Source organism: Carcharodon carcharias, chromosome 1, assembly GCF_017639515.1.
Source record: "Carcharodon carcharias isolate sCarCar2 chromosome 1, sCarCar2.pri, whole genome shotgun sequence".
Lineage (NCBI taxonomy): Eukaryota > Metazoa > Chordata > Chondrichthyes > Lamniformes > Lamnidae > Carcharodon > Carcharodon carcharias.
Genome location: NC_054467.1, coordinates 116,258,577 through 116,272,932, shown reverse-complemented (window position 1 = coordinate 116,272,932; position 14,356 = coordinate 116,258,577). Strand labels below are relative to the sequence as shown.

At 43.7% G+C, this 14,356-nt stretch overlaps 1 protein-coding gene across 7 annotated transcripts in view; it reads left to right on the top strand.

Moving 5' to 3' along the window:
* Positions 1-12,271, top strand: part of lcorl (ligand dependent nuclear receptor corepressor-like) — a 137,199-nt gene extending 124,928 nt beyond the window's left edge. For all 7 annotated transcript variants that reach the window (XM_041199207.1, XM_041199217.1, XM_041199200.1 and 4 more), the window contains one exon: positions 11,050-12,271. In XM_041199207.1, the coding sequence (XP_041055141.1) occupies positions 11,050-11,063 (14 nt within the window). In that variant the 3' untranslated portion in view covers positions 11,064-12,271. The remainder of the gene's footprint in view (positions 1-11,049) is intronic.
* The last annotated feature ends 2,085 nt before the right edge of the window (positions 12,272-14,356 follow it).

The window sequence follows — 14,356 nt, the reverse complement described above, 5'->3', positions numbered from 1 at the left end:
GATGAGCAGTAATTTCCTTCAATTGAATTTTGGGGATACTGAAGCTATTGTTTTTGGTCCCCACTTCTAATTACCAGCTCCATCCCTTGCCCTGTTAGTAGTCTGAGATTAAACCAGTCTGTTCCCAACCTTGGTGTCACATTTGACCCTGAGATGAGCTTCTGTCTTCATATTCATGCTATCTCTAAGACCACCTATTTCCAACTCTGTAACATCAACTTTGCCCCTGTCTCATCTCATCTGTTGCTGAAACCCTCAACCATGCTTTTGTTACCTCTAGACTCGCTAAGTCCAACGCACACCTGGCAAAAAGACTGCAGTCCCCAGGTTTAATGACGCATCACGAGAAAACCATTTGGACGCCATAGAGTCCTGCCATGATGTCCTCTACTCCAGCTCTGGTTGCAGGGCAGGCAGTAGCATCACCAATCCGGCATGGCAGGTGGTGGCAGCGGTGGTCAGTGCCAATGCTGCAAAAGAGGATAACCACACAGTGCCGCTAGAGGATGAATGGTCTCATCCATTCCACCAAGGTAACTCCCCTTCTCATCACTCTCAGCTGTCACATTCACAAGCACCTCGCACATCCACAGGGATCTCGCATCTCAAAGATCAACACTGCTCTCACGCACACCCTCACAACTCCATCAGGCTCATATCCTCTGGAGTTCACATCCTCATTCCTGTCCATGGCGCTGCTCACCACACAAACATTCCATGCAGGGCCATGTGTCATGCTCACCATGTCCATCTGTTCCCATGCAGGGGAAGCTTGCTTACATCAGCAGGGAGAGGTCCTGGACTAGGGATGGAGTGGCAAACATTAGGCCCCTCACTTGCTTTGAGGAACATGCCATCATGCTGACTGGTAAGTATATGGACCCTGCCTGAGGTCGGTGGCGAACACCTACCTGAGGATCCTGCATCACATCATCCCTCCTTCAACACAACTGTGAGTGCTCTCTCTCCTGCTTTTGACTCTGCTACCATGCATTAATGATCTCACAGGGATCTCTGCAAAGGGAGGGAAACCATCAGTCAGCCAGTCCCTCAGTTCCATCCATGTCCTCGTCTGCAGCCACGAGGACACCTCCTCCAGTGAAGAGGTGGAAATAAGCAGCCAGGAAGATCCATCACAGTGCTTACCCACACACTCCACCAGTGCAGGCAGACACACCTTGGTGGGACCTAGATCTAGAGCAGGCTCGGGTTCACAACCTGTTGGTCACCGCATGGACATATGTCAGCAGCAAGAGGATGCAGGTTCAGCTGAGCTCCCCAGCACTCAGAGGACCTCGAGGGAAGAGGCACCTGTGAGGTCTGAGTCAGATGATGAATCTCTTGATTTTGCCTTCCTACTCATCATGGAGCGTTAACAGCATGCGAGGGAATGCCACATAGAGCTGTTGAAAGAGTGGCATGTGAGTCAGAGTGCGTCTACTTGCTCTCTGATGCAGTGGTGCCCACATGTGCACGTCTGGAGGTCTGCATGGAGAGGATGGCGGACGTCATGGAAACCCTGATCCAACAGAATGCAGAAATGTGCGCAGACTTGTACTCCATCGTGGTAGCCAAGGGTGAGTTCCTGCATTGGCAGCGCAAGAGAGAAACAGGGCACCTCAATGTCCCTTCAAGTGCTCCTTCCCCCCAAGGGCTCAGGCCGGGGCTCTCGGGCACCCAAGGGGAGGAGGAGCAAGACTGGACACCCCGAGTCATCCACTGAGGAATCTCAGAGGCTGTTCTCTCTCTTTGTCTGTGACCCCCCCTCAACATCGTCCTCTGTCATCACAGAGGGAGCAGCCAGCCTATGAGTGATTCTGGAGGAAAAAGTGAGAGTGGCAGGGCCTTTCAGAGCCTCGTGCAAGCACTTTCCCACGCACATAGATCATTCACGTATCATACTCACCTCAATGTCCTGAGCTTTTTGAATGCTGTCTGCTGGGGCTTGCTTTCAGTTCTCCATCTGAGTTGACATGCATCTCCGCTCACCCAGTGATTACACCCCCTTGCAGCACCTGTCATCCACCACGACTGTCGTTTCACTTTTGACTTGGACGGCATGGTCTGAATTCACTTTCTCATCAGCTCCCCAGTCACCCATTTCCTTTCCCCCATCACAGTTGATCCCCCCCCACTGACATCAACCTTCCAGCTTCCCTCCGTGACCTACCAGCCACAACCCTTTTCCTTCGGGATATCCAGGTGAATGTGCACGTTTTCTTTCCTTCCCAAAAATCCCACCTCCATCCACATTCACCTCCCTGATTTCCTCCTTCCTATCCTCAGGGTCAATGTCTATCTCCGGGTCCCCACCAACTACTCTTGCTGTCCCTTCTATTGCTACCGTTGAACCCTCACCCTCTTACCCAACTGCCCCCCTTTGCCCTCTGTCATTCACGCCCTTCCTCCATATCACGCCCAGCTTCAGCTCGCTCCCCAGGAGGCAGACATGGACATATCCATCCCCTACCATGCATGTTCACCTGCACATCTCCCCCCGGCTCTGCGCCCCTCTCCCACCGGATCCCCCCGCCCCCAGGACACCTTTGCTATGTTGTCTGCTCAAGCCAAGGAAGACACCAACGGGTAGGGAAAATCCCAGCCATTGTGTATCACACCTGTGTATGAATCCATTAAAATGGAGAAACTTCTGTTACTGTGCCACATTGGCAGCTCAGAGTGTCATCTCTGCAGTCTCAGTTTTTTGGGTTAAACATTGTTGAGGTACAAAATGAGTACTTTGCATCTCTCTGCACTGAAGAACAACTTACAAGAAGTCATTAATAAACTTGCTGAATGGGTATATAGTTTGAATTCCAACATAGCTAATTGTGAGGTATTAACATTTTGACAAAGTATAAAGATGGTTTGAATTATTTGGAAAATAAGAATCTAAATGGCATAGAGGAGTAAAGGAATCTGGGAGTAAAAATACACAAACCACTAAATGTAGCAATGCAGGTTTATAAGGCTATAAAAATGCAAAGCAAGCATCAGGATTTATTTTTAGGTGGGTGGAGTTAAGAAGTGGAGAAGTAATGCTAAGCTTCTGTTGAACCTTGGTTTGACCACACTTGGAATGCTGCGTACAATTCTGGCAGCCATTTTATAAGAAGAATATGACAGCACTGGAAAGCAAGCAAAAAAGATTTACAGGGATAACACCAGAACTGTGAGGCTATATCTCTCAGGAAAGGTGAATGGACTGAGTCTCTTTTTCTCTTGAAAGTGGAGAGTTGAGGAGGGTTACCTAAGGTTTCTTAAGAGGTTTTAAAAAATATGAAAGGTTTTGATAGCATAGACAGTGTGTTTCCACTTGTGGGGAAGAATAAAACTAGTGGCCATCAATAAAAGGTAGTTATCACAAAATCAAATAGGAATTTTAAAAGAAATTTCTTTAACCAAAGCGTTATAATGTAGAACGTGCCACCTTAGGGAGTAGTTGAGGTAAATAGTGTAGATGCATTTAAGGATAAACTAGTTAGGTATATGTGGGAGAAGGGAATAGAGGGTTATGATAGAGTTACATGAGGAGCCTTGAGTGGAGCATAAATATTGCATGGACTGGTTGGGTCAAATGGCCCGTTTCTTTACTGTGAAATAAGCAGTATTGTCTTTACATAGAATAAAGAGAAAATATGGTAAAGGCATTGGCTAGGCTAAAATAAATTAAGAGGCAGTAGAGGAGTTACCTGCTGCAGATAGGGTGCATCCTAGGTTGCTGAGGGAGGTACCATACAATTTTTCAATTCTCCTTAGATACTGAAGTGCCAGAGGATTGCAAATGTTATAACTATTCAAAAAAAATGGGGGAGGATAATTTCAGCAATTACTGGTCAGTCAACTTAACATCAGTAGTGGTGAAATTAATCCAGGACAAAATTAACACTTGAAATAACATGTTAAAATGAAAGCTAGCATGGATTTGTTAAAGGCAAATTGTCTTTGATTAGTTTGATAAAGTTATTTGCTGAAGTAATGGAGAGGGTGGAAGAAGGTAATAGGTTGAGGTTGTGTATGTGGACTTTCAAATGGCAATTGATGGACTTGTTAGCAAAATTGAAACCCATGTGATTATAGGAGCAGTTGATGTCTGGATACAATATGGTGACAGAAGTCCTAGGAAGAAAAAGCAGAGAGTGGTGGAGAACAATTATTTTTCAAAGTGGAGAAAATTGTAGTGATGCCCCTCAGGGGTCATGGTGGGATCACTGTTCTTTTTGATACATATTAATGACCTGGACTTGGATATAATTTCAAAATTTGCAGATAACACAAAACTCTGAAACATAGTAAACAGTGAAGAGGACAATAGCAAATGTCAGGAGAACTTAGATTGGTGAAATGAGAAGACACATGGCAAGATTAAATTTAACACAGACAAGTGTGAAGTGATTATTTTTGATAGGAAGAATGAGATCATAAGAAATAGGAGCAGGATTAGGCTATTTGGTCCCCATTCAGTAAGATCATGACTGACCTTGATTGTGGCTTTAACTCCAATATCCCGCCTGTCCCCCATAACCCTTGACTCCCTTGTAGGTCAAAAGTCTGTCTAACTCAGCCTTGAGTTATAGTCAATGACCCAGCCTCTACTCCTCTCTGGGGAAGAGAATTCCAAAGATTGCCAATTTTCTGAGAGGAAATTCCTCTTCATCTCAGTCTTAATTTGGAGACTCCTTATTCTTAAACTATGCCCCCAGTTCTAGATTCCTCCACGAGGGGAAACATCCTCTCAGCATCCATTCTGTCAAGTCCACTCAGAATCTTAGATGTTTCAGTAAGATTATCTATTGTTCTTCTAAACTCCAATGCATGCAAAGAAAAGTACACCACAGGAACAGGCCCTTTGGCCCTCCAAGCCTGCGCCAATCATATTGCGTATCAAACTAAAACATTTTGCACTTCCGGGATCTTTATCCCTCTATTCCCATCCTATTCGTGTATTAGTCAAGCTGCCTCTTAAACACCACTATCGTACCTACCTCCACAACCTCCTCTGGCAGCGAGTTCCAGACACTCTCTACCCTCTGCATAAAAAAACTTGCCCCGCACATCTCCTCTAAAGTTTTCTCCTCTCACCTTAAATCTATGTTTCCTAGTAATTGACTCTTCCACCCTGGGAAAAAGCTTCTGACTATCTACTCTGTCCATGCCACTCTTAATTTTGTAAACTCCTTTCAAGTCACCCCTCAATCTCTGTCACTCTAATGAGAACAATCCGAGTTTCTCCAACCTCTGCTCATAGCTAATAACCTCCAAACCAGGCAGCATCATGGTAAACCTCCTCTGCGCCCTTTCCAACACCTCCATATCCTTTTGGTAATGTGGCGACCAGAATTGCACGCAATATTCCAAGTGTGGCCTAACCAAGGTTCTATACAGCTGCAGCATGACTTCCCAGCTTTTATACTCAATACCCCTGCCGATGAAGGCAAGCATGCCATATGCCTTCCTGACTACCTCATCCACCTATGTTGCCACTTTCAGTGACCTGTGGACCTGTACACCCAGATCCTTCTGCCTGTCAATGCACTTAAGGGTTCTGCCATTTACTATATAATTCCTACCTGTATTAGACCTTCCAAAATGCATTACCTCGCATTTGTCCGAATTAAACTCCATCTGCCATTTCTCCGCCCAAGTCTCCAACTGATCTATATCCCGTTATATCCCTTGACAATCTGCTATCACTATCTGCTACTCCTCCGAACTTACTAATTAGCCCAGTTACATTTTTCTCCAAATCGTTTATGTATACTACAAACAGCAAAGGTCCCAGCACTGATCCCTGCGGAACTCCACTAGTCACAGCTCTCCATTCAGAAAAGCACCCTTCCACTGCTACCCTCTGTCTTCTATGACCAAGCCAATTCTGTATCCATCTTGCCAGCTCACCACTGATCCCGTGCAACTTTACCTTCTGTACCAGTCTGCCATGAGGGACCTTGTCAAAGGCCTTACTGAAATCCATGTAGATAACATCCACTGCCCTTCCATCGTCGATCATTTTTGTCACTTCCTCGAAAAGCTCGATCAAGTTAGTGAGACACAACCTCCCCTTCACAAAACCATGCTGCCTCTCACTAAAAAGCCATTTGCTTCCAAATGGTAGTAAATCCTGTCACGAAGAATCTTCTCCAGTAATTTCCCTACCACTGACGTAAGGCTCACTGGCCTGTGATTTCCTGGATTATCCCTGCTACCCTTCTTAAACAATGGGAGAACATTGGCCATTCTCCAGTCCTCTGGGACCTCACCCGTAGCCAGTGAGGATACAAAGATTTCTGTCAAGGCCCCAGCAATCTCTTCCCTTGCCTTCCTTAGTACTCTGGGGTAGATCCCATCTGGCCCTGGGGACTTATCCACCTTAATATTCTTCAAGAAGCCTAACACCTCTTTTTTGATCTCAACATGATCCAGGCTATCTACACACACTTCCCTAGACAAATCGACCGCTAAGTCCTTTTCTTTGGTGAATACTGATGAGAAGTACTCATTTAGAATCTCTTCCATTTTTTCTGGCTCCACACAGAGGTTCCCACCTTTGTCTCTGAGTGGGCCTACCCTTTCCATGGCTACCCTCTTTTTACATATGTATAAAAGGCCCTGGAATTTTCCTTAATCCTGGTTGCCAATGACTTTTCATGACCCCTTTTAGCCCTCCTGACTCCTTGCTTAAGTTTCTTCCTACTTTCTTTATATTCTCCATGGGCTTCGTCTGTTCCCAGCCTTCTAGACCTTACGAATGCTTCCCTTTTCTTTTTGACTGATCTCACAATATCCTTCATTATCCAAGGTTCCTGAAACTTGCTATTATTATCCTTCATCCTAGCAGGAACATGCCGGTCCTGAATTCTTATCAGCTGATGTTTGAAAGCCCCCCACATGTGAGTTGTTGATTTGCCCTCAAACATCCGCCTCCAGTCTAGATTCCTCAGTTCCTGCCTAATATTGTTATAATTATTCTTCCCCCAATTAAGCACCTTAACCTGAGGACTCCAGTTATTCTTATCCACCAGTACTTGAAACTTACTGAATTATGGTCACTTTTCCCGAAATGCTCCCCTATTGAAACTTCGACCACCTGGCCAGGTTCATTCCCTAATACCAGGTCCAGTGTTGCCCATTCCCTAGTTGGACTATCTACATATTGTCTCAGGAAGCCCTCCTGGATGCACCTTACAAATTCTGCATCATCCAAACCCCAAGCACTAAGTGATTCCCAGTCAATATAGGGAAAGTTAAAATCACCTACCACAACAACCCTATTTACATCTTTCCAAAATCTGCCTACATAACTGTTCCTCAATCTCCCGCTGGCAATTGGGAGGCCTATAGTAAACCCCCAACATTGTGACTGCGCCCTTCCTATTCCGGAGCTGTACCCATATTGCCTCACTGCATGAGCCCTCTGAGGTGTCCTCCTATTGTGCAGCTGTGATATTCTCCTTAACCAGCAGTGTAACTCCCCCACCCCTTCTACATCCCTCTCTATCCTGCCTGAAACATCTAAATCCTGAAAAGTTTAACTCCCAATACTGTCCATCCTTCAACCAAGTCTTTGTAATAGCAATAACATCATAGTCCCAAATACTAATCCAAGCTCTAAGCTCATCTGCTTTGCATTTCAGACCCTCAGTCCCACGGTGTTCAGTAATTTCTCCCTGCCTGCTCTTCCTCTTAGTCCTACTGCCAATATTCACTAGTTCCCAGTCATTTATTTCAACTGCTGACCTATTGCTCTGGTTTCCAGCCCCCTGCCATACTAGTTTAGACCCTCCCGAGTGACACTAGCAAACCTCGCAGCCAGGACATTGGTGCCCCTCCAGTTTAGATGCAACCTGTCCTCCTTGTACAGGTCCCACCTGCCCCGGAAGAGATCCCAATGATCCAGATATTGGAAACCCTCCCTCCTACACCATCTGTTCAGCCACGTGTTTAGCTGCACTATCTTCCTATTTCTAGCCTCACTGGCATGTGGCACAGGGAGTAATCCAGAGATTACAACCCTAGAGGTCCTGTTTTTTAACTTTCTGCCTAACTCCTGCTGCAGGACATCGTCACTCTTCCTGCCTATGTCGTTAGTACCAATGTGTACCACGACCTCTGGCTGTTCTCCCTCCCCCTTCAGAATGTTCCGTACCTGATGAGTGACATCCTGGACCGTGGCACCAGGGAGGCAACATACCATCCTGGTGTCTCTTTCACGACCACAGAAGCGCCTATCTGAGCCCCTGACTATAGAGTCCCCTATGACAATTGCTCTTCTGTGCTTTGAACCTCCCCCCAATGAACAACAGAGCCAGCCGTGGTGCCACTGCTCTGGCTACTGTTGTTTTTTTCCCCTGATAGGCCATCCACCCCGACAGGCATCCAGAATGGTATACTTGTTAGAGAGGGGGACAGCCACAGGGGATTTCTGCACTGACTGCCTGCCTCTTCTAGCGGCATACCGCCCAAACTGCCCAACCTTTCCTCCTAAGATAACTCCATCACCCCAGGAATCAGTCAAGTGAACCTCCTCTGAATTATCTGTAATGTAATTTATGGGCAGAGTTTTGCACTTGGTTGGCGGGCAGGTCCCCCTGGCTCGGTGGCAGGCAGGCAGCCAAACTCCGCCGCAGAAACAGGGCCTGCTGCCATTTTGAGTGGGCAGGCCAATTAAGGCCTGCCCAACGGGAAGTCTTATGCATTTCCTGTGCGGGGGGGGGGGAGGGATTCCCCAACTGTCAAAGTGCGCTCTTTCATGCATGTGCGTGAAAGAGCGCACTGCTCCCTGAGACTAAGTGCTGTCTCAGGGAGATTATTGACATTCTAAAAAAAACTTTAAAAATATAAAAATTAACATGTCCCCCTCATGTGACAATGTCACACGAGATGGGACATGTTAATAAGAAGCACATAAACTTTATTAAAGTTTTTAAAAACGGACATGAAACCTCATCCCGCCAATGGAAGAGGTTTCATGTATTATCAGAAGCCCGCTGGAGCTCCTGGCCTGCCCGTCAGCCTTAAGGTTGGACGGGTAGGGTATTTAACTACCTTACTTATCCTGTCAGTGGCCTTAATTGGCCCATTGACAGGTCAGCAGGTGGATAGCTGATTTCGCTGTCCGCCTGCCTTCCTCAATATTTAAATGGACCGGGATGACTTCGGGGGTTCCTCCCGACATCATCCCGCGTCATTTTCCTGTCAGCGAGCGGGCTCCACCCCCAAATCGCCGACGGGAAAATTCAGGTCTATACCTTTTATGTAAGGAGAGCAAAACTGTACACAGTACTCCAGATGCTGTCACAATAAGGCTCTGTACAGTTGTAGCAACACTTCCCTAATTTTATACTTGATTCCCCTTGCAATTACTGCCAACATTCCATATACCTTCCTAATAACTTGCTGTACCTGCATACTAACTTTTTGTGATTCATGTACCAGGACACCCAGGTCCCTCTGTACCAGAGTTCTACAGTCTTTCTCCATTCAAATAACGTACTGCTTTTCTATTCTTCCTGTCAAAGCAGGCAAGTTCACATTTTCCCAGATTATACTACGTGCCTTTTTTTTCCATTCACTGACCCTATCTACATCCCTTTGCAGACTTTGTGTCCTCCTCACAACTTGCTTGCCTCCCTATCTTTGCATTGTCAGCAAATCAAGCTACAGTACTGTTGGTCCCTTCATCCAAGTAATTAATATAGATTGTAAATAATTGAGACGCCAGCACTAATCCCTGTGGCACACCACTAGTTACAGTTTACCAACCTGAATATGATCTATTTATCCTGTTTCCTAATGGTTAGCCAATCCTCTTTCCATACTAATATATTACCCCCAACACCATAGGCTCTTATCTTGTGTAGTAACCTTTGTATGTGGCCTTGGAGAAGAGAAACGTAAGGAAAGATTTGATAGAGATGTTCAAATAATGATGGGCTTTGATAGAGTAATTGAGGAGAAGCAGAAAGGTTGTTAACCAGAGAACATAGCTTTAAGGTAGTTGGCAAAAGAACCAGAGGTGACCTGAGAGGGGAAAAAAATATATGCAGAGTTGTTGCGATCTTGAATGCACTGTTTGAAAGGGTGGTGCCAATAGATTCAAAGACTGTTTTCAAAAGAGAATTAGATAAATACGTGGAAGTGGAAAAGAAATTGTAGGGCACCGTGACTAATTAGATACCTCTTTTAAAAGGCTGGCACAGGCATGATGGGCTGAATTGCCTCCTGCTGTGATCTATGTGGAGTATTTAATTATCTGTCTACATCTATAGCCTTTATTCTTGTTTCCATTAATTTATTTATCCAGTTTCTTTTGGACTTGGCACAGCTGTTCAGCATCTTTGTTCAAATCTTCAATGTTGTGTGGAGCAAAAAAATTGTCCAGTCTTTATATTCATTGAGTTGGGTTATTTTTGTAACTGTCATCATAATCCAGGTGAAATAGCCTAATCAATACAGTACACCTTCATCCTGTACATGTTTTGTGTTTCCATTTTTCCAAAAACATTATATTTATCACATTGTCAGCCCTAGTGATATGTGCCCTTATATTCTCTGTCCAAGTTCACAGTTGACTTGCCCAAAGGCCAGCATTCATCAACATCATAGCTATTTTTTTAATAGGAAAATGAATAAATTTGGAGGGTATAATGAAAGAAAAATCATCGATTGTTGAATTCAATAAACAATCCCCTGTATCGCTAAGGGAGATAAATCAAGCATTTGATAACCATTTATAAGGAAATAATTGGTCATCAGAGAAAACAATTGTTTGTCTGCATTTTGTCACCTCTTTTAGCTTTCTTGGTCAAATGGAGCAAAACGATCATTGTTCATAAATGGATTGCTGAGTATAGAGAAACCATGGTACAATAATTTTAAAAAGGCCTTATTTTCCCTTTAGGATCCTGGGATCAGCCCATGTTAAACAAAGTTGTCAACATTTGAAAATTAAAATTTCACGTTGCTAGGATTGAAATGCTTGCATGGCATTGGAAAGTTCATGTACAGAGATATTTTGGCATGTTAATTTTTTTTAATTTTTACATATAGGAAACTCAAGTTGATGCAGGATCATACCGTACGATGGATGGCTGAAATTAAACAATACATCAATTGCTACCAAGACTTGGCACATCTTATCATAAATTGAGAAATTTTAGAAGAAAGCTATCTTATCTCACTCAGCATTTAATTAGTGCCTTAATATTCAGCCTATTGATTCAGGTTGAATGTATGTAGCAGTATATTTTGTGTTTGCTGCTTTGTAGCCAAAACCTGAAGCTGTGTGAACAATATTGTAGATATCAGATGTTGCACTAATACTTTTTTGTACAAAAATACTTTTTACTCCCATTTTTGCTGCCTTGCAAGAACCTGTAAAATATCTACAGATTAACATTCCTCTAGATTGCTACTAGATCTCAATGTCCTCTACAATGGAAGCATTAATTGTTTTATTAATCATTTTTTTTATATTAGCTTTTCTGTTTGAACTTTATTTGCACCAAGCACAGCATAGGTTGAAGGTCACAATGCATTAAAGGTTTATATTTTGGAAAGGAAATAATAGAAAATGATTTATTTTCATTGCCTATGTTTTTGGAACTGAAGGCACTTCAATTGTCGTACTCATTTTACATTACATTTTACACATTTTCTATGTATATTCTATGTTGTAATCTTTTTTTTTTATAAATTTGTATCCTTAATGACTGGTTTGATGAATTTTCAAAGTTTTAAACAGTTTAAATTGTGCTTTTGTGGAAACAGTTCTTGATGCAGGAGTAAAACTACCTCAAACAGTTAAGTGATGGTCTAGTCTAAACCTTTTGTTGGGGGAAGGGGGGGTCCGTTGATACAATATGTGTAAACTCTGGTACCAGCAACTGCACAATTTTGTTGCAAGTCTGTGGCAATAATTTAGTCACAGACCTGAAAGAACTGACTGTTGTAATATCATGGTCCAAGTACACATTATCAGCCTATTTTGCCAAGTGACATTTAACTCAGGGAAAATAAAACTTGTACTTTGTTTCCAGATTACTTAGTCTGGATATAAGTACCCTGTGGTAATATGTTACTATTCTGAATGTGATTACCTGTAGAGCAGAATCTGTCTTCAAGGTATCTTTTTTAATGTTTACAGCCATGGGCAGCTCACTTATTCACTGCTCAATCAGCTGTAATTGTATTTTTGAAGTCCTAAGTTGTTGTACAGATTGTCTTGAATGAGGGTTTTTTTTTGGTAAAATAAAAAAAAGTTGTCATCTTTTCTTTTTCGTTTACTATTCTTTATAACCCTGTATCTTCCCATGTGAAATTAATTTGCTGATTTTTTTTTTCTGGATCCTTTTCGAAGTAGTTTATGCGCCACATATTTGTTTCTGAATTACTGTCCTCACTTACTTTTATGACTAATGACATAAAGGATAAAACCTTCAAAAAAAACAATCAGTATTGTCTATCAAAAGACCATCCATAAGTACCATTGTTTTGGTATATGTTGTAGACCCGAGCAGATTACCTCGTTTCTCAATGTCAAGCCAATCCTGTACTTTACCCTTTTCAGTTAGGAATCTAGGCATTTGTGGTTTAGGCATTAGTTGCACTAGTGGCTTTTTCCCCTCCTCTTGCCTAAGTGCCCCTCCCATCCCAGATGAAAACAAATGGAGCTCACAAATGTTTTTATTATTTTAGACAAATCTTATATGGACTTCATAAATAAATCTGCCTGTGCAACCCAACAGACCATCTACACCCAATCCTGAAGGTATCAGTGTTTGATTATTATACTCAAGTCTGTTGGTCCACTACCTTTAACAATATGCTTGTCACTTGTTTTTTTTTTGCACTCGTGTACATTAACCTGCATGTTGCCTATAAATGCTGTTTTCTGTGCATTTATTTAATTGTTTTATTTGTAAATATCTTTGAATTAGATCACTTTCTACAGAATGTTTTGAGTTCTCCTGCAATTTTATGTTCTCAGCAACTTGCAACACACTGAGTACTGAATAGACTATGAACAGTAATCCAACAGTTGTTCTTTGGGAGCTTTGCTGGTTTCTGCTGCCCAATTAAACTCCCATTAGTACTTAATCGCATTATCCTATTATTTAATAATTTACTGGCATAAAGATGACTTCATGCCATCAATTTTTGCTTCCATTAAGAGTTCTTCTAAGGGACCTTAGAAAATACTTTCTTACTCTTAATCACCTTTCCTCTTAAGGATGTTGGATTCCTTGTTGGGATACAGTTCACATTCTCTCAAATGCTTTACTCGAGCGCATTTAAGCTTTGTTTCTGAGTGATAAAGGATGATCACAATCAAGGTGAGGGTGGCATAGCTACATGAATCTTTTCCTCAACTGAACACCAAAGTTAATGAAGAGTAATCAATAGTAATTAGATATTTTACACCGCCTCCCTAACCCAAGGGTGACTGGAATCAGCTGTAGTAATCATCAAAGTCTGGCTCTTCTGGCCTGCATAGCTGCTGTTATTTTGGGCAGAATTTTCCCAGATTCGCACTAAGTGCAGTAGCGGGCCGGTAAAACAACGTTTTACCCGCCGGCCGCGATGGCAGGTTTTCACATTGTATCGTTCCAAATCCACCTCATTATTTATGCATTCCTGGGAAACATACCGTTTCCATGGCAGGCAAGTTCTCATTTGCCCGCTGGACATCACCCTGTCACCGCCTAACACCGAGCGCCATGTTTAAAGTTCAGCTGTAAGCACAGAGCTCATTGCTTCCAGCTCACCACTGCTGCATGGCCAGCAATGGAAAAAAGACCACAGCCCCCCACTTCAACGACGGGTCCCTCGACCAACGGCTGGATGCCATGGAAGCCTGCTGGGATGTCCTGTACACCCGCCCTGGCCGCAGGATGGGCAGCAACATGACCAATCCTGGACCAAGCTTGGGAGGCAGTGGCAGTGGTGGTCAGTGCCAATGCCCTTCAGAAGAGGACAGCCACCCAGTGCCACAAGAGGATGAATGATGATCTCTGTTCCGCCAGGGTAAGTCACTCTTCTCATCGCTGAACTCTCACATTCACAAACCCATCACACACCCACAGGGTCCTCACTCACTGCCAGATCAAGGGACATCACCATTCACTCTTTCACACTCACCGTCATTGTCCTCATCCTGTCCATGGGATCACTCACCACCCACACAGGCCAGGCATACTTATCATCCGGCCTGCCAGGCTTCTTGCTTACTCTTCCTCCATCTCTATCCAGGCAGGACAAGCTCGCACACAAGAGAGAGAGGCTGCAGACCGGTGGCAGAATGCCAGAAATCAAGGCCATCAGGCACTTTGAAAACAGAGCCATCCAGCTGGCCGGC